This window comes from Mustelus asterias, chromosome 31 (assembly GCF_964213995.1).
Source record: "Mustelus asterias chromosome 31, sMusAst1.hap1.1, whole genome shotgun sequence".
Classification (NCBI taxonomy): Eukaryota; Metazoa; Chordata; class Chondrichthyes; order Carcharhiniformes; family Triakidae; genus Mustelus; species Mustelus asterias.
Window position 1 is genome coordinate 11,219,554 of NC_135831.1, and position 25,954 is coordinate 11,245,507.

At 51.6% G+C, this 25,954-nt stretch overlaps 2 protein-coding genes across 2 annotated transcripts in view; one reads left to right on the forward strand and one right to left on the reverse strand.

Annotated features, from left to right (window-relative positions):
- The window catches only part of mcm7 (minichromosome maintenance complex component 7), a 49,975-nt gene extending 36,049 nt beyond the window's left edge, over positions 1–13,926 (reverse strand). The window contains exons 1-4 of the mRNA XM_078200906.1: positions 13,842–13,926; positions 6,566–6,645; positions 2,798–2,962; positions 1,722–1,846 (exon numbers count right to left, since the gene is read on the reverse strand). Of these exons, the coding sequence (XP_078057032.1) occupies positions 1,722–1,846; positions 2,798–2,962; positions 6,566–6,645; positions 13,842–13,872 (401 nt within the window). The 5' untranslated portion in view covers positions 13,873–13,926. The remainder of the gene's footprint in view (positions 1–1,721; positions 1,847–2,797; positions 2,963–6,565; positions 6,646–13,841) is intronic.
- An 886-nt stretch (positions 13,927–14,812) lies between these two features.
- The window catches only part of ap4m1 (adaptor related protein complex 4 subunit mu 1), a 48,497-nt gene continuing 37,355 nt past the window's right edge, over positions 14,813–25,954 (forward strand). The window contains exons 1-4 of the mRNA XM_078200767.1: positions 14,813–15,142; positions 16,831–16,916; positions 19,172–19,275; positions 21,584–21,680. Of these exons, the coding sequence (XP_078056893.1) occupies positions 15,085–15,142; positions 16,831–16,916; positions 19,172–19,275; positions 21,584–21,680 (345 nt within the window). The 5' untranslated portion in view covers positions 14,813–15,084. The remainder of the gene's footprint in view (positions 15,143–16,830; positions 16,917–19,171; positions 19,276–21,583; positions 21,681–25,954) is intronic.

A 25,954-nucleotide genomic window follows, 5' to 3' on the forward strand; every position in this document is an offset into this window, starting at 1 on the left:
GTGAGTTCCAGATTCCCACCCCCCTCCTCAAACCCCCTTCAAATCTCCCTCTCCTGACCTTAAATCTTTATCCCCTGGTTATTGACCCCTCTACTCCGGGGGAAATTCCCCCCCCCCCCCCCCCCCCCCCACCACCTATTCACTCTATCTATGTCCCTCAGACACTTCAAATCAGGTCCCCCCCCTCAGCCTTCTCTGCTCCAAGGAAAACAACCTCTCTTCAGAGCTGAAACTCTCCAGCTCCTGCAGCATCCTGGTGAATCTCCTCTGCACCCTTTCCAGTGCTGTCACATCCCTCCTGTAATGTGGATTCCAGAACTGCGCACAACGCACTCGCTGTGGCCTCACCAACATTTGATATAACCAAATGAGAAAACGCTGGAAAATCTCAGCGGGTCTGGCAGCATCTGTGAGGAGGGAAAAGAGCTGACGCTTCGAGTCCAGGCGACCCTTTGTCAAAGCTTTAGCTTTAGTCGCCTGGACTCGAAACGTCAGCTCTTTTCCCTCCTCACAGATGCTGCCAGACCTGCCGATATTTTCCAGCGTTTTCTCTTTTGGTTTCAGATTCCAGCATCCGCAGTGATTTGTTTTTCTCCAATGTTTTATATACTTCCGTTTACTTGGCCCATATCCTTTTGTGCCTTAACTTCACAAGTACACACCTCGATACTTGTTCAATGTTAACGACATTCCAGAAACGGTGAAGCAGGTTGGCAACGCCATCACTGGAATGAAGTAGTAGCAGCAAACTTCCACCGTCAGACTTTTAACCGATGGCGGTTGGGGTAAATGCTGCCCAGGACAATGCCTTTACTCTCACACCAAGTGCAATGGGATCCTTTACACCAGAGAGCTTCAGTGACAGCGACAGTGTCACGGTATCTCAGAGCAGCACACCCGATGGCACCGTGATACAAGGGCTTGCCGGCGACTCAGTGTTTCCGATCAGGCTTCAAGGTGGCGCCGGAAGGCTCCCCCCCCCCCCCCTCAGCAAGTGAGAGACCCAACACGCCATCGTGTCGTAAATCGACCGTCTGTCTCATAGGGGCAGCACCGTGGCACGATGGTTGGCACTGCTGCCTCACAGCGCTAGGGACCCAGGTTCGATTCCCGGCTCGGGTCACTGTCTTTGCAGAGTCTGCACGTTCTCCCCGTGTCTGCGTGGGGTTTCCTCCGGGTGCTCCGGTTTCCTCAAGGAGGCCATTTGGCCCATCGAGTCTATACTAACGACAATTCCACCCAGGCCACATCCTTTCGACCCCCATGTATTGAGCCGGCTAACCACCAGCCCCCCCGACACGATGGGGAAATTTTAGCACGGCCAATTCACCTAACCTGCACATTCTTTAGACCGTGGGAGGAAATCGGAACTTCCGGAGGAAACCCACGCAGACACGGGGAGAACGTGCAGACTCCACACAGACAGTGACCCGAGCCGGGAATCGAACCCGGGTCCCTGGAGCTGTGAGGCAGGAGGTGACTTGCCCGCAGGCTCCGATGCCCGCCAGCTGAAACGCTAACTCTGTAGAGGCTGTCTGACCGGCCGAACACTGGAGGCATTTTCTTGCTTCCATTTCCGCAGTGTTTCGATTCAAGTATCCGAGAGGACAGCTCTCTCACTGCTCTGGCACAGACACGAGGCGTCATCTTCAGACGGGGAAACAGGTGGCAGCACATTCCCCCCCTCTTCCTCCCACCTTGCAGCTCACACCCACACTCACAATCTGCGCAGGAGTTCCTGTGGGTACTGGTTTTGAGCGTCATGGACCTCGTTGGGACCTCGGGTCCGCTGCTCCATCATCAGCCGATGTTCGATGTAAACGTCCAAGGCATCCCTGTTCAGCACCTGCAGAGAAAAAAAGATGTTCAGCAGTTAAACACTCCCAGAGGCACGGTCAAACCGACTGCGAACAACCCAGTGACAGGTGCCAACGGGTCGGGCGACTAAGGGCAGGCAGAAAGGGAGAGAGAGAACAGAACCAGGGAGGGGAGTCGGAAGCCAGGTGCGACCCACAGTGTAGGGAGGCTTCCACGGGAGGCTGTGATGCGGCAAGGCCGCAGCACGGTGGTGAGCACTGCTGCCTCACAGTGCCAGGGACCCGGGTTCGATTCTGGCCTTGGGTCACAGTGCAGAGTCTGCACATTCTCCCCGTGTCTGCATGGGTTTCTTCCGGGTGCTCCGGTTTCCTCCCACAGTCCTAAAGATGTGCACGTTCAGTGGAATGGCCGTGCTAAATTGCCCCTTCGTAGAACTAGAGGGCACAGCCTCAAAATAAAGGGGGGTCAGTTTAGGACAGAGTTGAGGAGGAACTTCTTCTCTCAGAGGGTGGTGAATCTCTGGAATTCTCTGCCCACTGAAGTGGTGGAGGCTACCTCGTTGAATATGTTTAAGTCACGGAGAGATGGATTCCTGATCGGTAAGGGAATTAGGGGTTATGGGGATCAGGCGGGTAAGTGGAACTGATCCACTTCAGATCAGCCATGATCTTATTGAATGGCGGGGCAGGCTCGAGGGGCTAGATGGCCTACTCCTGCTCCTATTTCTCATGTTCTTATGTCCAAAGATGTGTAGGTTAGGTGGATTGACCATGATAAATTCTCCCAGTTTCCAAAGATGTACAGGTTAGGTGGATTGGCCATGATAAACGTACAGGGTTATGGGGATAGGCCGGGGGCTGAGGCCTGGATAAGCTGCTGTGTTGGAGAGTCGGTGTAGACTCGGTGAATGGGCTAAGTGGCCACCTCCTGCACTGTAGGGATTCTCTGAAGCCAAACTCTTCTCCACCCCTTGCTTTACCTCCCTGGTCTTGAACTGTGGCAGCAATTCCTGAACGGCATCAGCGAAAAGGTTGACGTAGCGTCGCGTGTTCTCACAGATGGAGTCCACCAGCTCGGAGTCTTCCTCTGCAACATCGTCCAAGTCGATGTACAGTGCCACTTGCTCACGGTGAGCTATCTGCACCTGGATACAAAGGAGGGAAAGTGGATTTGGAGGGTTTTACAGTGGCAAGTGATGATAGCAGCCCATGCAACTGACAGAAATATACATTCTTTTCTCTTGTTTAAGGGGAAACTTTTAAAATTGCTGATTTATTCAGTTGGTGTGTGTGTGGGAAAACATTTAGCTCAAAGGGTTGTGAAAGCAAGTCAGTTACTCGTTTCAGTTAGGAATGTTACTTTGATAGAGCTAATGGACTTCTGTTTTTACGTGAAGTTCCCTTGGGATTTCTTATCAGTGATTGACAGGGTCATGTGATAATGAGAAGAACATGGGCAGCACAGTGGCTAGCACTGCTGCCTCTCAGCGCCAGAGTCCCGGGTTCAAATCCGGCTGGTGCCACTGTCTCTGCGGAGTCTGCATGTCCTCCCAGTGTCTGCGTGGGTTTCCTCCGGGTGCTCCGGTTTCCTCCCACAGTCCGAAAGACGTGCTGGTTAGGGTGCATTGGCCGTGCTAAATTCTCCGTTGGTGTTACCCGAACAGGCGCCGGGGTGTGGAGACTAGGGGATTTTCACAGTAACATCACTGCAGTGTTAACGTGAACCAAAACGTGACACTAATAAATAAATTTTAAAAACTGGGTCTGTAAAGAAAGAAGCTTTTGTCGTTTTTTTCATAATTGCAGTTCTAATTATAGACTGGTTAGTCTTACTTTGGTGGTTGGTAAGTTGATGGAAAAGGTCCTTAGGGATGGGATTTACGACCATTTAGAAAGATGTGGATTAATCCGGGATAGTCAGCACGGATTCGTGAAGGGCAAGTCGTGCCTCACAAATTTGATAGAATTTTTTGAGGAGGTAACTAAGTGTGTTGATGAAGGGAGGGCAGTTGATGTCATATACATGGATTTTAGTAAGGTGTTTGATAAGGTCCCCCATGGTCGGCTTATGATGAAAGTAAGGAGGTGTGGGATAGAGGGAAAATTGGTCGATTGGATAGGTAACTGGCTGTCTGATCGAAGACAGAGGGTGGTGGTGGATGGAAAATTTTCGGATTGGAGGCAGGTTGCTAGCGGAGTGCCACAGGGATCAGTGCTTGGTCCTCTGCTCTTTGTGATTTTTATTAATGACTTAGAGGAGGGGGCTGAAGGGTGGATCAGTAAATTTGCTGATGACACCAAGATTGGTGGAGTAGTGGATGAGGTGGAGGGCTGTTGTAGGCTGCAAAGAGACATAGATAGGATGCAAAGCTGGGCTGAAAAATGGCAAATGGAGTTTAACCCTGATAAATGTGAGGTGATTCATTTTGGTAGGACTAAGTTAAATGTGGATTACAGAGTCAAAGGTAGGGTTCTGAAGACTGTGGAGGAACAGAGAGATCTTGGGGTCCATATCCACAGATCTCTGAAGGTTGCCACTCAAGTGGATAGAGCTGTGAAGAAGGCCTAGAGTGTGTTAGCTTTTATTAACAGGGGGTTGGAGTTTAAGAGCCATGGGGTTATGCTGCAACTGTACAGGACCTTGGTGAGACCACATTTGGAATATTGTGTGCAGTTCTGGTCACCTCACTATAAGAAGGATGTGGAAGCGCTGGAAAGAGTGCAGAGGAGATTTACCAGGATGCTGCCTGGTTTGGAGGGTAGGTCTTATGAGGAAAGGTTGAGGGAGCTCGGGCTGTTCTCTCTGGAGCGGAGGAGGCTGAGGGGAGACTTAATAGAGGTTTATAAAATGATGAAGGGGATAGGTAGAGTGAACGTTCAAAGACTATTTCCTCGGATGGATGGAGCTATTACAAGGGGGCATAACTATAGGGTTTGTGGTGGGAGATATAGGAAGGATATCAGAGGTAGGTTCTTTACGCAGAGAGTGGTTGGGGTATGGAATGGACTGCCTGCAGTGATAGTGGAGTCAGACACTTTAGGAACATTTAAGCGGTTATTGGATAGGCACATGGAGCACACCAGGATGATAGGGAGTGGGATAGCTTGATCTTGGTTTCAGATAAAGCTCGGCACAACATCGTGGGCCGAAGGGCCTGTTCTGTGCTGTACTGTTCTATGTTCTAACTGGGAGCTGTTTGAAGAGGTCCAGATTTTACCGTTTTGATTCTAAGCACTGGGCGGACTTGAATCTGGGAATGTTTCAGATCCGACTTTTAGACCCTTTCTGCACTCTGCCTGAAAAGATATCAGTGATTCCGAATCGCGCTGCACAAGCCGGTTGGGCGGGGCTTAACGCACCCAAAACACCGCAGCTCCGATCAGAGCCTTCAACTGCGCACGCACAGTAAAAAAAATAGAAAAAAGCTCCCCTGCCACATCCCTCTCGGGCCGGTTAATACCTCCCCCGGCCCCCCACAGACATTGCCCCACCCCCACAACATAACTGACCTTTATCCCCCCACCCCACTACCCAGGCCGATTGCGATCCCCTCACTCCCCACCGATCGCACACAGAATGGCAGCGGACACCCCCCCCAAACCACCAGAGAGCCATCTGACCCGCCTCACACCCCCCCCCCCCCACATCAGAGAGCCATCTGACCCGCCTCCCTCTTCTCTCTGCACCCCCCCACCCCACCGGCCTCCCCCATCCCAACCAACAACCGATCTGAGTCAGAGAGCCGCTGGAAGCTCTGAACCCACCTCCTCAGAAGCTGGAGTGCCCGAATTGGACCTTTGCCGACCATGTCTGTTTAGTGCCGAATCTGGACGGGCGAATCCAATGGTAAAGGGGGAAGTGCCGGTAAGTTTGGCCGTTTCAGGCGCGGTGCCGACGGCGGCCATTTTAAGCCCTTGGTAAAGGGGGAAACGGGTGTGGAGGCGGTCGCGGATCGCGCTAATCGCCTCACGCCCAACTTTACCAAGTTTGCACGCCCGAAAATGGGCGCAAATTAATGGTAAAAAGTAAGTATATTTATTGTTGCTAACTGTATTTAAAGTGGCTTTTACACCTGTAAGAGGAATGCTGCTTATTTGGAACTGAAACAGTGATAAGTTTGAAAGTAAAGTTGCTTCTGCTCATGTTTAAATGTTGTTCGACTATTACTAGTTAAGCTGCTTCATTTTGTTAGAGTTATATTGAAAGTGTCTAATTAAATAAAGTTTGTTTTACTATAAAAGATGCCCGATTTGGAGTGAGGGGTCATATCCTCGCATTTATGTCAAATTAGAAAGATTGGAGGTCTGGCGCCTCATGTAAATTGGGTTTCAGGTCCAGGACCTTAATCGCCCCCCTCTCCCCCGCCCCCCCCCCACCCCCCCCATCCCAATCTCACATGTTAACAACCAGCACTAATTCACCCAACTAGCAGCAGCAGCCCCACTCACCCTCCTCCAGTTTACGAGTTTACAAAGGATGTTTTCAAAGCACCTTTCACAGCTTCAGCACGTCCAAGAGCATTTCCAGCGGAGGAGTACTTTTGAAACATAATCATGGCGATGGTGCCAGAAGCACAGCACCAAACATTTGCACAGCAAGCTCCCAGAGACATATTGTTTTTTCCTGGTGATCACAGGTTAATGTTCACCAATTGGGAGGTTTAGCAAGGAATCGGCGGGGGGGGCGATCAGAATGGGGGCACACTGGGGGCCCGGGAACCGGGGAGTCTCCCACTGAAGTTTCTTACCAACTGGTCTGCATATTTGAACTGCTTCTTTCCGAGGTCACTGTCCGTGTAGAACTCCTGGAGGAACTTGCTGCATTTCTCTGGAAGGAAATTCAGGAACAGTTAAACTTCTAAAGCACAGACACTCTCAAAACACAGAAGGTGCGGAGGTGGGGCGGGCGGGCGGGGAGGGGGTAGAGGGAGGAAGGGGCATATCCCCCCTCTCTCTCTGTATATTTAATATTTCTCTCTCTATCGCTCACCTTTCTCAGTGATAGTCTCTGTGATATATAGTTCTTTCTCACTCGAATTATCTGTCTCTTTCTCTATCACACTCCCATCTCTCTCGCTGATAGTACCAATCTGTCTTTTATATAAATATATATAAAAATAATCACACACAAACCACTGCCACTCGTAGATTTTATTTATCCAGACAGAGACCATCTCTGTGTATCGGAAATTCTCGAGATCACTCTCTCGCCTCTCACACTCTGATAGTCTCATATCTATCTCTCTCTCTGTATATATCTCTACATCACACTAACCTCTATCACTCTGACAGTCTTTATCGCACTATCCCTCAGTGTCTCTATCTCTCCCACCCTTCTCACTGATAGTCGAGCTCCAAATGTATTTTTCACATTGTCCTATTGCTCTCCCTGTTATAGTCTCTGAGCGAATACAAAGTATGAAGAATGTACAACACAGGAACAGGACCACCAAGTCTGCGCCGACACAGATGCATCTCTAATCTACTATTTTTTTGCCTCAACGTGGGCAAAGAATAAACAGAAAATTTCAGCACAGGAACAGGCCCTTCGAGGCTGCACCTGTGTGAACTAAAACCCCCTACCCTTCCAGGGACCATATCCCTCTATTCCCATCCTATTCATGTATTTGTCAAGACGCCCCTCAAAAGTCACTACCGTGTCCGATTCCACGACCTCCCCCAGCAACGAGTTCCAGGCACCCAACACGCTCGTACAACTCCTGTAATCCTGGCCCCTCGCACCTTAAACCTGTGCCTCCTAGTAATTGACTCTTCCACCCTGGGAAAAAGCTTCTGACGATCCACTCAGTCCATGTTCCTCATAATCTTGTAGATTTCTATCAGGTCGCCCCTCAACCGTTCCAGTGAGAACAAACCAAGTTTCTCCAACTTCTCCTCATAGCTAATGCTCTCTATACCAGGTAAAATCCTGCTAAATCTTTTCGGTACTCTCTCCAAAGCCTCCACGTCCTTCTGGTAGTGTGACGACCAGAATTGAACACTATATTCCAAGTGCGGCCAAACTAAGGTTCTATAAAGCTGCAACATGACTTTATAATTTCTAAACTCAACGCCGCGGCCGATGAAGGCAAGCATGCTGTAGTTTTAGTTTCTGTGTATCTCCCTCTCTGCGCGTTGAGCTGATTGATATCTGTATAATATTTATAATTATAACTCTTACCTCTCACTGGGATAGTTTTTGTCTCTCTGTGTATTGAGATGATTTATATCTGAATAATATTTATAATTATAACTCTTACCTCTCTCACGGGGATAGTTTTTGTCTCTCTGTGTATCTCTCTCTCTCTCTGTGTATTGAGATGATTTATATCTGTATAATATTGATAATTATAACTCTTACCCCTCTCACTGGGATAGTTTTTGTCTCTCTGTGAATCTCTCTGTATTGAGATGATTTATATCTGAATAATATTTATAATTATAACTCTTACCTCTCTCACTGGGATAGGTTTTGTCTCTCTGTGTATCTCTCTGTATTGAGATGATTTATATCTGTATAATATTTATAATTATAACTCTTACACCTCTCACTGGGATAGTTTTTGTATCTCTGTGTATCTCTGTGTATTGAGCTGATTTATATCTGTATAATATTTATAATTATAACTCTTACCTCTCTCACTGGGATAGTTTTTGTTTCTCTGTGTATCTCTCTGTGTATTGAGCTGATTTATATCTGTATAATATTTATAATTATAACTCTTACCCCTCTCACTGGGATAGTTTTTGTCTCTCTGTGTATTGAGATGATTTATATCTGAATAATATTTATAATTATAACTCTTACCCCTCTCACTGGGATAGTTTTTGTATCTCTGTGTATCTCTGTGTATTGAGCTGATTTATATCTGTATAATATTTATAATTATAACTCTTACCTCTCTCACTGGGATAGTTTTTGTTTCTCTGTGTATCTCTCTGTGTATTGAGCTGATTTATATCTGTATAATATTTATAATTATAACTCTTACCCCTCTCACTGGGATAGTTTTTGTCTCTCTGTGTATCTCTCTCTCTCTCTCTCTGTATTGAGCTGATTTATATCTGAATAACATTTATAATTATAACTCTTACCCCTCTCACTGGGATAGTTTTTGTATCTCTGTGTATCTCTCTGTGTATGGAGATGATTTATATCTGAATAATATTTATAATTATAACTCTTACCCCTCTCACTGGGGTAGTTTTTGTATCTCTGTGTATCTCTCTCTGTATTGAGCTGATTTATATCTGTATAATATTTATAATTATAACTCTTACCCCTCTCACTGGGATAGTTTTTGTCTCTCTGTGTATTTCTCTCTCTGTGTGTATTGAGATGATTTATATCTGTATAATATTTATAATTGTAACTCTTACCCCTCTCACTGGGATAGTTTTTGTCTCTCTGTGTATTGAGCTGATTTATATCTGTATAATATTTATAATTGTAACTCTTACCCCTCTCACTGGGATAGTTTTGTCTCTCTGTGTATCTCTCTGTGTATTGAGATGATTTATATCTGTATAATATTTATAATTGTAACTCTTACCCCTCTCACTGGGATAGTTTTGTCTCTCTGTGTATCTCTCTGTGTATTGAGATGATTTATATCTGTATATTTATAATTATAACTCTTACCCCTCTCACTGGGATAGTTTTTGTCTCTCTGTGCATCTCTCTCTCTGTGTGTATTGAGATGATTTATATCTGTATAATATTTATAATTGTAACTCTTACCTCTCTCACTGGGATAGTTTTGTCTCTCTGTGTATATCTCTGTGTATTGAGATGATTTATATCTGTATATTTATAATTATAACTCTTACCCCTCTCACTGGGATAGTTTTTGTCTCTCTGTGTATCTCTCTCTCTGTGTGTATTGAGATGATTTATATCTGTATAATATTTATAATTATAACTCTTACCCCTCTCACTGGGATAGTTTTTGTCTCTCTGTGTATCTCTCTCTCTGTGTGTATTGAGATGATTTATATCTGTATAATATTTATAATTATAACTCTTACCCCTCTCACTGGGATAGTTTTTGTATCTCTGTGTATCTCTCTCTCTGTGTATTGAGATGATTTATATCTGAATAATATTTATAATTATAACTCTTACCGCTCTCACTGGGATAGTTTTTGTCTCTGTGTATCGAGATGATTTATATCTGTATAATATTTATAATTATAACTCTTACCCCTCTCACTGGGATAGTTTTTGTCTCTCTGTGTATCTCTCTGTGTATTGAGATGATTTATATCTGTATAATATTTATAATTATAACTCTTACCCCTCTCACTGGGATAGTTTTTGTCTCTCTGTGTATCTCTCTGTGTATTGAGATGATTTATATCTGAATAATATTTATAATTATAACTCTTACCGCTCTCACTGGGATAGTTTTTGTCTCTGTGTATCGAGATGATTTATATCTGTATAATATTTATAATTATAACTCTTACCCCTCTCACTGGGATAGTTTTTGTCTCTCTGTGTATCTCTCTGTGTATTGAGATGATTTATATCTGTATAATATTTATAATTATAACTCTTACCCCTCTCACTGGGATAGTTTTTGTCTCTCTGTGTATCTCTCTCTCTCTGTGTATTGAGATGATTTATATCTGAATAATATTTATAATTATAACTCTTACCCCTCTCACTGGGATAGTTTTTGTCTCTCTGTGTATCTCTCTGTGTATTGAGATGATTTATATCTGTATAATATTTATAATTATAACTCTTACCCCTCTCACTGGGATAGTTTTTGTCTCTCTGTGTATCTCTCTCTCTGTGTGTATTGAGATGATTTATATCTGAATAATATTTATAATTATAACTCTTACCTCTCTCACTGGGATAGTTTTGTCTCTCTGTGTATCTCTCTGTGTATCGAGATGATTCATAACTGTATAATATTTATAATTATAACTCTTACCTCTCTCACTGGGATAGTTTTTGTCTCTCTGTGTATCTCTCTCTGTATTGAGATGATTTATATCTGTATATTTATAATTATAACTCTTACCCCTCTCACTGGGATAGTTTTTGTCTCTCTGTGTATTGAGCTGATTTATATCTGTATAATATTTATAATTATAACTCTTACCTCTCTCACTGGGATAGTTTTGTCTCTCTGTGTATCTCTCTGTGCGTTGAGATGATTTATATCTGTATAATGTTTATAATTATAACTCTTACCCCTCTCACTGGGATAGTTTTTGTCTCTCTGTGTATCTCTCTCTCTCTCTCTCTGTATTGAGATGATTTATATCTGAATAATATTTATAATTATAACTCTTACCCCTCTCACTGGGATAGTTTTTGTCTCTCTGTGTATCGAGATCATTTATATCTGTATAATATTTATAATTATAACTCTTACCTCTCTCACTGGGATAGTTTTTGTCTCTCTGTGTATCTCTCTCTCTCTCTCTGTATTGAGATGATTTATATCTGAATAATATTTATAATTATAACTCTTACCCCTCTCACTGGGATAGTTTTTGTCTCTCTGTGTATCGAGATCATTTATATCTGAATAATATTTATAATTATAACTCTTACACCTCTCACTGGGATAGTTTTTGTCTCTCTGTGCATCTCTCTCTGTGTATTGAGATGATTTATATCTGTATAATATTTATAATTATAACTCTTACACCTCTCACTGGGATAGTTTTTGTCTCTCTGTGTATCTCTCTCTCTGTGCGTTGAGATGATTTATATCAGTATAATATTTATAATTATAACTCTTACCCCTCTCACTGGGATAGTTTATGTCTCTCTGTGTATCGAGATGATTTATATCTGTATAATATTTATAATTATAACTCTTACCCCTCTCACTGGGATAGTTTTTGTCTCTCTGTGTATCGAGATGATTTATATCTGTATAATATTTATAATTATAACTCTTACCCCTCTCACTGGGATAGTTTTTGTCTCTCTGTGTATCTCTCTGTGTATTGAGATGATTTATATCTGTATAATATTTATAATTATAACTCTTACCCCTCTCACTGGGATAGTTTTTGTCTCTCTGTGTATCTCTCTCTCTGTGTGTATTGAGATGATTTATATCTGAATAATATTTATAATTATAACTCTTACCTCTCTCACTGGGATAGTTTTGTCTCTCTGTGTATCTCTCTGTGTATCGAGATGATTCATAACTGTATAATATTTATAATTATAACTCTTACCTCTCTCACTGGGATAGTTTTTGTCTCTCTGTGTATCTCTCTCTGTATTGAGATGATTTATATCTGTATATTTATAATTATAACTCTTACCCCTCTCACTGGGATAGTTTTTGTCTCTCTGTGTATTGAGCTGATTTATATCTGTATAATATTTATAATTATAACTCTTACCTCTCTCACTGGGATAGTTTTGTCTCTCTGTGTATGTCTCTGTGCGTTGAGATGATTTATATCTGTATAATGTTTATAATTATAACTCTTACCCCTCTCACTGGGATAGTTTTTGTCTCTCTGTGTATCTCTCTGTGTATCGAGATGATTTATATCTGTATAATATTTATAATTATAACTCTTACCCCTCTCACTGGGATAGTTTTTGTCTCTCTGTGTATCTCTCTCTCTGTGTGTATTGAGATGATTTATATCTGAATAATATTTATAATTATAACTCTTACCTCTCTCACTGGGATAGTTTTGTCTCTCTGTGTATCTCTCTGTGTATCGAGATGATTCATAACTGTATAATATTTATAATTATAACTCTTACCTCTCTCACTGGGATAGTTTTTGTCTCTCTGTGTATCTCTCTCTGTATTGAGATGATTTATATCTGTATATTTATAATTATAACTCTTACCCCTCTCACTGGGATAGTTTTTGTCTCTCTGTGTATCTCTCTGTGCGTTGAGATGATTTATATCTGTATAATGTTTATAATTATAACTCTTACCCCTCTCACTGGGATAGTTTTTGTCTCTCTGTGTATCTCTCTGTGTATCGAGATGATTTATATCTGTATAATATTTATAATTATAACTCTTACCGCTCTCACTGGGATAGTTTTTGTCTCTCTGTGTATCTCTCTCTCTCTCTGTATTGAGATGATTTATATCTGAATAATATTTATAATTATAACTCTTACCCCTCTCACTGGGATAGTTTTTGTCTCTCTGTGTATCGAGATCATTTATATCTGAATAATATTTATAATTATAACTCTTACACCTCTCACTGGGATAGTTTTTGTCTCTCTGTGCATCTCTCTCTGTGTATTGAGATGATTTATATCTGTATAATATTTATAATTATAACTCTTACCTCTCTCACTGGGATAGTTTTTGTCTCTGTGTGTATTGAGATGATTTATATCTGTATAATATTTATAATTATAACTCTTACACCTCTCACTGGGATAGTTTTTGTCTCTCTGTGTATCTCTCTCTCTGTGCGTTGAGATGATTTATATCAGTATAATATTTATAATTATAACTCTTACCCCTCTCACTGGCATAGTTTTTGTCTCTCTGTGTATCGAGATGATTTATATCTGTATAATATTTATAATTATAACTCTTACCCCTCTCACTGGGATAGTTTTTGTCTCTCTGTGTATCTCTCTGTGTATTGAGATGATTTATATCTGTATAATATTTATAATTATAACTCTTACCCCTCTCACTGGGATAGTTTTTGTCTCTCTGTGTATCGAGATGATTTATATCTGAATAATATTTATAATTATAACTCTTACCTCTCTCACTGGGATAGTTTTTGTCTCTCTGTGTATCTCTCTCTCTCTCTGTATTGAGATGATTTATATCTGAATAATATTTATAATTATAACTCTTACCTCTCTCACTGGGATAGTTTTTGTCTCTCTGTGTATCTCTCTCTCTCTCTGTATTGAGATGATTTATATCTGTATAATATTTATAATTATAACTCTTACCCCTCTCACTGGGATAGTTTTTGTCTCTCTGTGTGTATTGAGATGATTTATATCTGTATAATATTTATAATTATAACTCTTACCTCTCTCACTCTGATAGTCTCTGGGCGCCATTTTCCGGTTGCTGCCTCTGAAAGTGGCGCCAAAACTGGATCACGTGACCAATGTGGACTGCTCCACTCTGAGAGAGGGGGGGAAATGGGGGACTGGGATCTGCCATTGTGTCTGTGGGGGAGGGGGTTTTCGGGATCTCTCATTCTGTCTGTCGGGGAGGGGGGGGGCTCAGCCTCTCATGCTATTTTTATTCAGTTTATTTGGGATATGATTTGATTATATATTGTGAATATAGCATTAGTTTGTCTGTTGTCAAGTTATTGTTATGTGTCACAGTCACACACAGGCGGATTGGAGCTGATCCGCTCTGATCTCTGACTCTCTCCCCCCCCCCCCCCGACTTGGTGAAGGAGGGGGGGACTGGGATGTACCTCCAGAGGGGCGGGGCGGTGTTGGTTCTCTGTGTGTGAGGGTGGATATATCTCTCTGTCTGTCTGTGTGTGGATGGGTATCTGTCTCTCTCTCTCTCACAGGGGGCATGTTGATCTGTATCTCGGTGCTCCTCTCTCCGGGTCTGCCATCTGTGTGTCTGGGTGCGATGTGTGGGCGGGCTCTGTGCTGTGAGTGACAGACGGCCCGGCCAATTGGGGTGGGAGAGCGAAGGGCGGGACAGTCGGGTCGGCCAATGGGATGGGAGGGCCTCCTGTGTGACAGGCAGCCCGGCCAATGGGATGGCGGAATGAACTGACTGGCCAGGCGGCACGGCCAGTGGGGTGGGAGAGCGAAGGGCGGGACAGTCGGAGCGGCCAATGGGATGGGAGGGCGATGTGAGTGACAGGCGGCGCGGCCAATGGAGTGGGAGGGCGATGTGAGTGACAGGCGGCGCGGCCAATGGGGTGGGAGGGCGATGTGGGTGACAGCGGATGCGCCCATTCAGACTGAAGAGCGGGATGGGCAGGCCGGCCAATGGGATGGGAGGGCGAGGGGAAAGGGCGGGGCCTGAGGGAGCGGACGCGGGAGAGAGAGCCAGGGGAAAGCGGCCCGAACTCACCCGGGGGTGGGGGCAGAGTGTCTGGGTGTCTGTCTCTCCCTGTGTCTCTGTCTCTCCCTGTGTCTGGGTGTCTGTCTCTCCCTGTAACTCCCTGTGTCTGGGTGTCTGTCTCTCCCTGTGTCTGGGTCTCTGTAACTCCCTGTGTCTGGGTGTCTGTCTCTCCCTGTGTCTGGGTGTCTGTCTCTCCCTGTGTCTGGGTGTCTGTCTCTCAGGAGACGGTGATGATCTCACAGATTTTCATTCTCTCCCCCCGTGGGGACCACCTCCTTTACAAAGACTGTATCCTTCAGCTGGAGTCTGACAGCCCGGAGAGAACCCCCACCCCCAGCCCAGGACCTGGGGAGGTGACAGGGGGTGTATTTCGGGGGTGTGTGCGTGTATTTAGAGGGTGCGCATTTTTAGTGGGTGTGTATTTAGAGAGTGTGTATTTAGGAGGTGTGTGTATTTAGGGGCGCGCGTATTTAGGGTGTGTGTATTTAGGAGGTGTGTGTGCGTATTTCGGGGGGGGTTGTGCGTGTAGAGGGTGCGCATTTTTAGGGGGTGTGTATTTAGAGAGTGTATTTAGGGGGTGTGTGTATTTAGGGGCACGCGTATTTAGGGTGTGTGTGCATTTAGGGGGTGTGTATTTGTGGGGTGTATTTAGGGTGTGTCTGCATTTAGGGGATGTGTATTTAGTGGGTGTGTGCGTATTGACGGGGTGTACATATTTCGGGGGGGTGTATTTGGGGGGGCGTGCGTGTGTGTATTTAGGGTGTGTGTGCGTATTTAGAGGGTGTGTATTTAGGGGGTGCGGGTGCGTGTATTTAGGGGATGCGTGTGCGTGTATTTAGGGGGTGTGTGTGCACGTATTTAGGGGCGCGTGTGCGCGTATTTAGGGGGCGCGTATTCAGTGGGTGTGCGTATTTAGGGGGTGTGAATAAAGAACAATACAGCACAGGAACAGGCCCTTCGGCCCTCCAAGCCCGCGCCGCTCCCTGGTCCAAACTAGACCATTCTTTTGTATCCCTCCATTCCCAGTCCGTTCATATGGCTGTCTAGATAAGTCTTAAACGTTCCTAGTGTGTCCGCCTCCATCACCTTGCCCGGCAGCGCATTCCAGGCCCCACCACCCTCTGTGTAAAATATGTCCTTCTGATATCCGTGTTAAACCTCCCCCCGCTAACCTTGAACCTATGACCCCTTGTGAACGTCACCACCGACCTGGGAAAAGCTTCCCACCGTTCACCCTATCTATGCCTTTCATAATTTTACAGCTCTATTAGGTCACCCCTCATCCTCCGTCTTTCCAGGGAGAACAACCCCAGTTTACCCAATCTCTCCTCATAACCATGCCCTTCCATACCAGGCAACATCCTGGTAAAACCTCCTCTGCACTCTCTCTAAAGCCTCCACGTCCTTCTGGTAGTGTGGCGACCAGAACTGCGCGCAGTATTCCAAATGCGGCCGAACCAACGTTCTATACAACTGCAACATCAGACCCCAACGTTTATACTCTATGCCCCGTCCTACAAAGGCAAGCATGCCATATGCCTTATTCACTACCTTCTCCACCTGTGATGTCACCTTCAAGTATCTGTTGGACTTGCACACCCAGGTCCCTCTGCGTACCTACACCCTTTATGGTTCTGCCATTATCGTATAGCTCCTTCCTACATTAGTTCTACCAAAATGCATCACTTCGCATTTATCAGGATTGAACTCCATCTGCCATTTCTTTGCCCAAATTTCCAGCCTATCTATATCCTTCTGTGTATTTAGGCTGTGCGTATTTAGCGGGTGCATATTTGGGCGATGTGTATTTAGGGGGTGTGTATTTAGGGGGTGTGTGTGTGTGTGTACTCGGGGGGGGGGGGGGTGTGTTTATTTGCAGGGTGATTTTTGGGGGAGGCTCTGTGATGCGGAATGTTTCCTCCTCCCAAACCCGCCTCAGGCCAGGAAGAGTATTTTCCTAACTCTGGAATTTACAGTTCGTGGGGAAGATTCGAAGGATGTTGTTGATATTTTCTACCAGAAGGTCAGGGCTCTACCCCGGGACCAGGCCCCTGTTGTCATGGTGAGTAACTTACATTTATAATCATTCACATGACAGAAATAACTCCATGGCAGAGCCTTCTGCACAGGCCCCACCCGAGAGCCGTGCTCACTGCCCCCACCCCCAAACTCCCCTCGCCCACCCCCACCCGAGCCCCACCCCCTTGACCTCCACCCCCTCGCCCTCCCCGCCCCCCCCCCTCGCCCCCCCCTCGCGCCCCCCCTCCCTCGCCCCCCTCCCTCGCCCCCCCTCCCTCGCCCCCCCTCCCTCGCCCCCCCCTCCCCCCCCTCCCTCGCCCCCCCTCCCCCCTCCTCGCCCCCCCTCCCTCGCCCCCCCCTCCCTCGCCCCCCTCCCTCGCCCCCCTCCCTCGCCCCCCCCTCCCTCGCCCCCCTCCCTCGCCCCCTCCCTCGCCCCCCTCCCTCGCCCCCCTCCCTCGCCCCCCCTCCCTCGCCCCCCTCCCTCGCCCCCCTCCCTCGCCCCCCTCCCTCGCCCCCCCTCCCTCGCCCCCCCTCCCTCGCCCCCCCTCCCTCGCCCCCCTCCCTCGCCCCCCCTCCCTCGCCCCCCCCTCCCTCGCCCCCCCTCCCTCGCCCCCCCTCCCTCGCCCCCCCTCCCTCGCCCCCCCTCCCTCGCCCCCCCTCCCTCGCCCCCCCTCCCTGCCCCCCTCCCTCGCCCCCCCTCCCTGCCCCACCCTCCCTCGCCCCACCCCTCCCTCGCCCCACCCTCCCTCGCCCCCCCTCCCTCGCCCCCCCCTCCCTCGCCCCCCCCTCCCTCGCCCCCCCCTCCCTCGCCCCCCCTCCCTCGCCCCCCCCCTCCCTCGCCCCCCCCCTCCCTCGCCCCCCCCCTCCCTCGCCCCCCCCCTCCCTCGCCCCCCCCTCCTCGCCCCCCCCTCCCTCGCCCCCCCCTCCCTCGCCCCCCCCTCCCTCGCCCCCCCTCCCTCGCCCCCCCCTCCCTCGCCCCCCCCTCCCTCGCCCCCCCCCTCGCCCCCCCTCCCTCGCCCCCCCCTCCCTCGCCCCCCCTCCCTCGCCCCCCCCTCCCTCGCCCCCCCTCCCTCGCCCCCCTCCCTCGCCCCCCCCTCCCTCGCCCCCCCCTCCCCTCGCCCCCCCCTCCCTCGCCCCCCCCTCCCTCGCCCCCCCTCCCTCGCCCCCCCCTCCTCCCCCCCTCCCTCGCGCCCCCCCCTCCCTCGCGCCCCCCCTCCCTCGCGCCCCCCCCTCCCTCCCTCGGCCCCCCCTCCCTCCCTCGCGCCCCCCCCCTCCCTCGCGCCCCCCCCCCTCCCTCGCGCCCCCCCCTCCCTCCCTCGCGCCCCCCCCTCCCTCCCTCGCGCCCCCCCTCCCTCCCTCGCGCCCCCCCTCCCTCCCTCGCGCCCCCCCCTCCCTCCCTCGCGCCCCCCCCTCCCTCCCTCGCGCCCCCCCCCTCCCTCCCTCGCGCCCCCCCTCCCTCCCTCGCGCCCCCCCCCTCCCTCCCTCGCGCCCCCCCCCTCCCTCCCCTCGCGCCCCCCCCTCCCTCGCGCCCCCCCCTCCCTCGCGCCCCCCCTCCCTCCCCGGCCCCTCCCTCCCCCCCTCCCTCCCCCCTCCTCCCCCCCCCCTCCCCCCCCCTCCCTCCCCCTCCTCCCCCTCCCTCCCTCCCTCCCTCGCCCCCCTCCCTCGCCCCCCTCCCTCGCCCCCCCTCCCTCGCCCCCCCTCCCTCGCCCCCCTCCCTCGCCCCCCCTCACCCCCCCTCACCCCCCCTCTCCCCCCCTCCCCCCCCCTCCCCCCTCCCCCCCTCCTCGCCCCCCCCTCCCCCTCCCTCGCCCCCCCTCCCTCGCCCCCCCTCCCTCGCCCCCCCCTCCCTCGCCCCCCCTCCCTCGCCCCCCTCCCTCGCCCCCCCTCCCTCGCCCCCCCCCCCTCGCCCCCCCCTCCCTCGCCCCCCCCTCCCTCGCCCCCCCCTCCCTCGCCCCCCCTCCCTCGCCCCCCCCTCCCTCGCCCCCCCCTCCCTCGCCCCCCCTCCCTCGCCCCCCCTCCCTCGCCCCCCCCTCCCTCGCCCCCCCTCCCTCGCCCCCCCTCCCTCGCCCCCCCTCCCTCGCCCCCCCTCCCTCGCCCCCCCCTCCCTCGCCCCCCCCTCCCTCGCCCCCCCCTCCCTCGCCCCCCCTCCCTCGCCCCCCCCTCCCTCGCCCCCCCCTCCCTCGCCCCCCCCTCCCTCGCCCCCTCCTCTCCCTCGCCCCCTCCTCTCCCTCGCCCCCCCATCTTTCCTGCGTTGCTCTCTCTCTCTCGCTGAGTTGATTTTACTGATTCTTCCTGCAGCATCATCAGGGTTGCAGTTTATTTCTCCGGCAGAACACCCTCTACTTTGTGGTGACGTCTCGCTCCAACCCGTCTCCGTTCACCATCATCCAGTTCCTCATCAGGTACAGGGAGCTCTTCCTATCTCCCCCAGGAAGGCCCTCTGATTGGGGTGGGGGGGTCGGACAGACGGGGTGTCCCATATTTCTGCTGCTTTGCTTTGTCTGACCCAGCCTTGGGTGGCACAGTGGTTCGCTCTGCGGCCTCATCGCGCCAGGGACCGGATTCGAAACCCGCCTTGGGGCACAGCAAGAGGAATTTTTTGGGGTGTCCCTCTGGGGGAGGGGGTCATGGACTCAGTGAACTCAACCAATGCAGAGACAGGACATACAACACGTCGTTAAAGAGTGAAAAACAGTTTATTGCGAATGCGCGCACCAGGAGAAAAGATAGACAGCAAACGCCAGCTACATTTTCTGACATTACAGTAGCTGTGAGTTTGGAGTTACTGGGTGGGAAAATGGGTTACATAGAACATAGAACAGTACAGCACAGAACAGGCCCTTCGGCCCACGATGTTGTGCCGAGCTTTATCTGAAACCAAGATCAAGCTATCCCACTCCCTATCATCCTGGTGTGCTCCATGTGCATAACCAATATCCGCTTAAATGTTCCTAAAGTGTCTGACTCCACTATCACTGCAGGCAGTCCATTCCACACATCAACCACTCTCTGCGTAAAGAACCTACATCTGATATCCTTCCTGTATCTCCCACCACGAACCCTATAGTTATGCCCCCTTGTAATAGCTCCATCCACCCGAGGAAATAGTCTTTGAACGTTCACTCTATCTATCCCCTTCATCATTTTATAAACCTCTATTAAGGGCGGCACGGTAGCACAGTGGTTAGCACTGCTGCTTCACAGCTCCAGGGTCCCGGGTTCGATTCCCGGCTCGGGTCACTGTCTGTGTGGAGTTTGCACATTCTCCTCGTGTCTGCGTGGGTTTCCTCCGGGTGCTCCGGTTTCCTCCCACAGTCCAAAGATGTGCGGGTTAGGTTGATTGGCCAGGTTTAGAAAATTGCCCCTTAGAGTCCTGGGATGCGTAGGTTAGAGGGATTAGTGGGTAAAATATGTGGGGGTAGGGCCTGGGTGGGATTGTGGTCAGTGCAGACTCGATGGGCCGAATGGCCTCCTTCTGCACTGTAGGGTTTCTATGATTCTAAGTCTCCCCTCAGCCTCCTCCGCTCCGGAGAGAACAGCCCTAGCTCCCTCAACCTTTCCTCATAAGACCTATCCTCCAAACCAGGCAGCATCCTGGTAAATCTCCTCTGCACTCTTTCCAGCGCTTCCACATCCTTCTTATAGTGAGGTGACCAGAACTGCACACAATATTCCAAATGTGGTCTCACCAAGGTCCTGTACAGTTGCAGCATAACCCCACGGCTCTTAAACTCCAACCCCCTGTTAATGAAAGCTAACACACTATAGGCCTTCTTCACAGCTCTATCCACTTGAGTGGCAACCTTTAGAGATCTGTGGATATGAACCCCAAGATCTCTCTGTTCCTCCACAGTCTTCAGAACCCTACCTTTGACCCTGTAATCCACATTTAAATTAGTCCTACCAAAATGAATCACCTCACATTTATCAGGGTTAAACTCCATGTGTTGGATGGTGCACGATATCACGGGGAAAGGTTGAAAGAATGTTAAAGCGTGAGCAGACTAAATACTCCAGGGCAGCACAGTGGTTAGCACTGCTGCCTCACAGCGCCAGGGATCCTGAATTGGGTCACTGTCTGTGCGGAGTCTGCGCGTTCTCCCCGTGTCTGCGTGGGTTTCCCCCGGGTGCTCCGATTTCCCCCCACAGTCCAAAGACGTGCTGGTTAGGGTGCATTGTCCATACTAAGTTGTCCCTCAGTGTTACCCGAACAGGCGCCGGAGTGTGGGCGACTGGGTGATATTCACAGTACCTTCATTGCAGTGTTAATGTAAGCCGACGTGTGATGCTAATAAATAAACTTTGAAACTCATAGTTTTGGCTACAGTTGGCTGTTGGTGGCGGTGTCGGGGGTCTCACACGCTGCCCTCCGCACAGCCCTCCCCCCACAGCACGATCCCTCCTTCACTGCGCACCCCTCCAACTGACCCCAGCATGACCTGGACTGCCCTCTGACTCCAGCAGCATGGGGCTATGACCCAGACTGCCGCCTTCCTCCCAGCACAGAGGGGGCGCGTGAGCCAGGCCGCCCTCACTCCAGCCTTGGGGGACCCTGCCTTCAGCTGCCTCGGTTTTGTGCTCTGGGATTCCTTCTCAGTCCCCCTTTAATACATTCCTCGATGGAGCTTTGGTCAAGATTTCTGATATGTCTGTGGCTTAGCTTCAAACAACATTATCCTTGATATTTTCACCGCCTTGTATATTTGTCAGACTGGTCAGTCTCATCAAGGATCACTGCGGAACTCTGAATGAGAAGACGCTGCAATTGAATTTTTCCCTGATATACGAGCTGCTCGATGAAATGTTGGTGAGTGTTCAGAGACTCAATCATCCCGACAGCGCGGTAACCCCCAAACACACAGGACAGCGCGGTAACCCCCAAACACACAGGACAGCGCGGTAACCCCCAAACACACAGGACAGCGCGGTAACCCCCAAACACACAGGACAGCGCGGTAACCCCCAAACACACAGGACAGCGCAGCGACCCCCAAACACACAGGACAGCGCAGCGACCCCCAAACACACAGGACAGCGCGGTAACCCCCAAAAACACAGGACAGTGCAGCGACCCCCAAACACACAGGACAGTGCAGCGACCCCCAAACACACAGGACAGTGCAGCGATCCCCAAACACACAGGACAGCGACCCCCAAACACACAGGACAGCGTTCCCCAAACACAGAGGACAGCGCGGCGATCCCCAAATACACAGGACAGCGCAGCGACCCCCAAACACACAGGACAGCGCGGCGATCCCCAAACACACAGGACAGCGCGGCGATCCCCAAACACACAGGACAGCGCAGCGATCCCCAAACACACAGGACGGTGCAGCGATCCCCAAACACACAGGACAGCGTTCCCCAAACACACAGGACAGCGCGGCGATCCCCAAACACACAGGACAGTGCAGCGACCCCCAAACACACAGGACAGCGACCCCCAAACACACAGGACAGTGCAGCGACCCCCAAACACACAGGACAGCGCAGCGACCCCCAAACACACAGGACAGCGCAGCGACCCCCAAACACACAGGACAGCGCAGCGACCCACAAACACACAGGACAGCGCAGCGATCCCCAAACACACAGGACAGCGCAGCGACCCCCAAACACACAGGACAGTGCAGCGACCCCCAAACACACAGGACAGCGCAGCGACCCCCAAACACACAGGACAGCGCAGCGACCCCCAAACACACAGGACAGCGCAGCGACCCCCAAACACACAGGACAGCGCAGCGACCCCCAAACACACAGGACAGCGCAGCGACCCCCAAACACACAGGACATCGCGGCGATCCCCAGACACACAGGACAGCGCAGCGACCCCCAAACACAGGACAGCGCAGCGATCCCCAAACACACAGGACAGCGCAGCGACCCCCAAACACACAGGACAGCGCAGCGACCCCCAAACACACAGGACAGCGCAGCGACCCCCAAACACACAGGACGGTGCGGCGACCCCCAAACACACAGGACGGTGCGGCGACCCCCAAACACACAGGACGGTGCGGCGACCCCCAAACACACAGGACGGTGCGGCGACCCCCAAACACACAGGACAGCGCAGCGACCCCCAAACACACAGGACAGCGCGGCGACCCCCAAACACACAGGACGGTGCGGCGACCCCCAAACACACAGGACGGTGCGGCGACCCCCAAACACACAGGACGGTGCGGCGACCCCCAAACACACAGGACGGTGCGGCGACCCCCAAACACACAGGACAGCGCGGCGACCCCCAAACACACAGGACAGCGCAGCGACCCCCAAACACACAGGACAGCACAGCGACCCCCAAACACACAGGACGGTGCGGCGACCCCCAAACACACAGGACAGCACAGCGACCCCCAAACACACAGGACGGTGCGGCGACCCCCAAACACACAGGACGGTGCGGCGACCCCCAAACACACAGGACAGCGCAGCGACCCCCAAACACACAGGACAGCGCAGCGATCCCCAAACACACAGGACAGCACAGCGACCCCCAAACACACAGGACGGTGCGGCGACCCCCAAACACACAGGACAGCGCAGCGACCCCCAAACACACAGGACAGCGCAGCGATCCCCAAACACACAGGACAGCACAGCGACCCCCAAACACACAGGACGGTGCGGCGACCCCCAAACACACGGGACAGCGCGGGGTTCCCCAAACACACGGGACAGCGCGGGGTTCCCCAAACACACGGGACAGCGCGGGGTTCCCCAAACACACAGGACGGTGCGGCGACCCCCAAACACACAGGACGGTGCGGCGACCCCCAAACACACAGGACAGCGCGGCGATCCCCAAACACACAGGACAGTGCAGCGATCCCCAAACACACAGGACAGCGCAGCGACCCCCAAACACACAGGACAGCGCAGCGACCCCCAAACACACAGGACGGTGCAGCGTTCCCCAAACACACAGGACAGCGCAGCGACCCCCAAACACACAGGACGGTGCAGCGATCCCCAAACACACAGGACAGTGCAGCGACCCCCAAACACACAGGACAGCGCGGTGACCCCCAAACACACAGGACAGCACAGCGACCCCCAAACACACAGGACGGTGCGGCGACCCCCAAACACACGGGACAGCGCGGGGTTCCCCAAACACACGGGACAGCGCGGGGTTCCCCAAACACACGGGACAGCGCGGGGTTCCCCAAACACACAGGACGGTGCGGCGACCCCCAAACACACAGGACGGTGCGGCGACCCCCAAACACACAGGACAGCGCGGCGATCCCCAAACACACAGGACAGTGCAGCGATCCCCAAACACACAGGACAGCGCAGCGACCCCCAAACACACAGGACAGCGCAGCGACCCCCAAACACACAGGACGGTGCAGCGTTCCCCAAACACACAGGACAGCGCAGCGACCCCCAAACACACAGGACGGTGCAGCGATCCCCAAACACACAGGACAGTGCAGCGACCCCCAAACACACAGGACAGCGCGGTGACCCCCAAACACACAGGACAGCGCAGCGACCCCCAAACACACAGGACAGCGCGGTGACCCCCAAACACACAGGACAGCGATCCCCAAACACACAGGACAGCGCAGCGACCCCCAAACACACAGGACAGCGATCCCCAAACACACAGGACAGCGCGGCGATCCCCAAACACACAGGACAGCGCAGCGACCCCCAAACACACAGGACAGCGTTCCCCAAACACACAGGACAGCGCGGCGATCCCCAAACACACAGGACAGCGCAGCGATCCCCAAACACACAGGACAGCGCAGCGACCCCCAAACACACAGGACAGCGACCCCCAAACACACAGGACAGCGCAGCGACCCCCAAACACACAGGACAGCGCGGCGATCCCCAAACACACAGGACGGTGCGGCGACCCCCAAACACACAGGACAGCGCAGCGACCCCCAAACACACAGGACAGCGCAGCGATCCCCAAACACACAGGACAGCACAGCGACCCCCAAACACACAGGACGGTGCGGCGACCCCCAAACACACAGGACAGCGCAGCGACCCCCAAACACACAGGACAGCGCAGCGATCCCCAAACACACAGGACAGCACAGCGACCCCCAAACACACAGGACGGTGCGGCGACCCCCAAACACACGGGACAGCGCGGGGTTCCCCAAACACACGGGACAGCGCGGGGTTCCCCAAACACACGGGACAGCGCGGGGTTCCCCAAACACACAGGACGGTGCGGCGACCCCCAAACACACAGGACGGTGCGGCGACCCCCAAACACACAGGACAGCGCGGCGATCCCCAAACACACAGGACAGTGCAGCGATCCCCAAACACACAGGACAGCGCAGCGACCCCCAAACACACAGGACAGCGCAGCGACCCCCAAACACACAGGACGGTGCAGCGTTCCCCAAACACACAGGACAGCGCAGCGACCCCCAAACACACAGGACGGTGCAGCGATCCCCAAACACACAGGACAGTGCAGCGACCCCCAAACACACAGGACAGCGCGGTGACCCCCAAACACACAGGACAGCGCAGCGACCCCCAAACACACAGGACAGCGCGGTGACCCCCAAACACACAGGACAGCGATCCCCAAACACACAGGACAGCGCAGCGACCCCCAAACACACAGGACAGCGATCCCCAAACACACAGGACAGCGCGGCGATCCCCAAACACACAGGACAGCGCAGCGACCCCCAAACACACAGGACAGCGTTCCCCAAACACACAGGACAGCGCGGCGATCCCCAAACACACAGGACAGCGCAGCGACCCCCAAACACACAGGACAGCGCAGCGACCCCCAAACACACAGGACAGCGCGGCGATCCCCAAACACACAGGACAGCGACCCCCAAACACACAGGACAGCGCAGCGATCCCCAAACACACAGGACAGCGCAGCGACCCCCAAACACACAGGACAGCGCGGCGATCCCCAAACACACAGGACAGCGATCCCCAAACACACAGGACAGCGACCCCCAAACACACAGGACAGCGCAGCGACCCCCAAACACACAGGACAGCGACCCCCAAACACACAGGACAGCGCAGCGACCCCCAAACACACAGGACAGCGCAGCG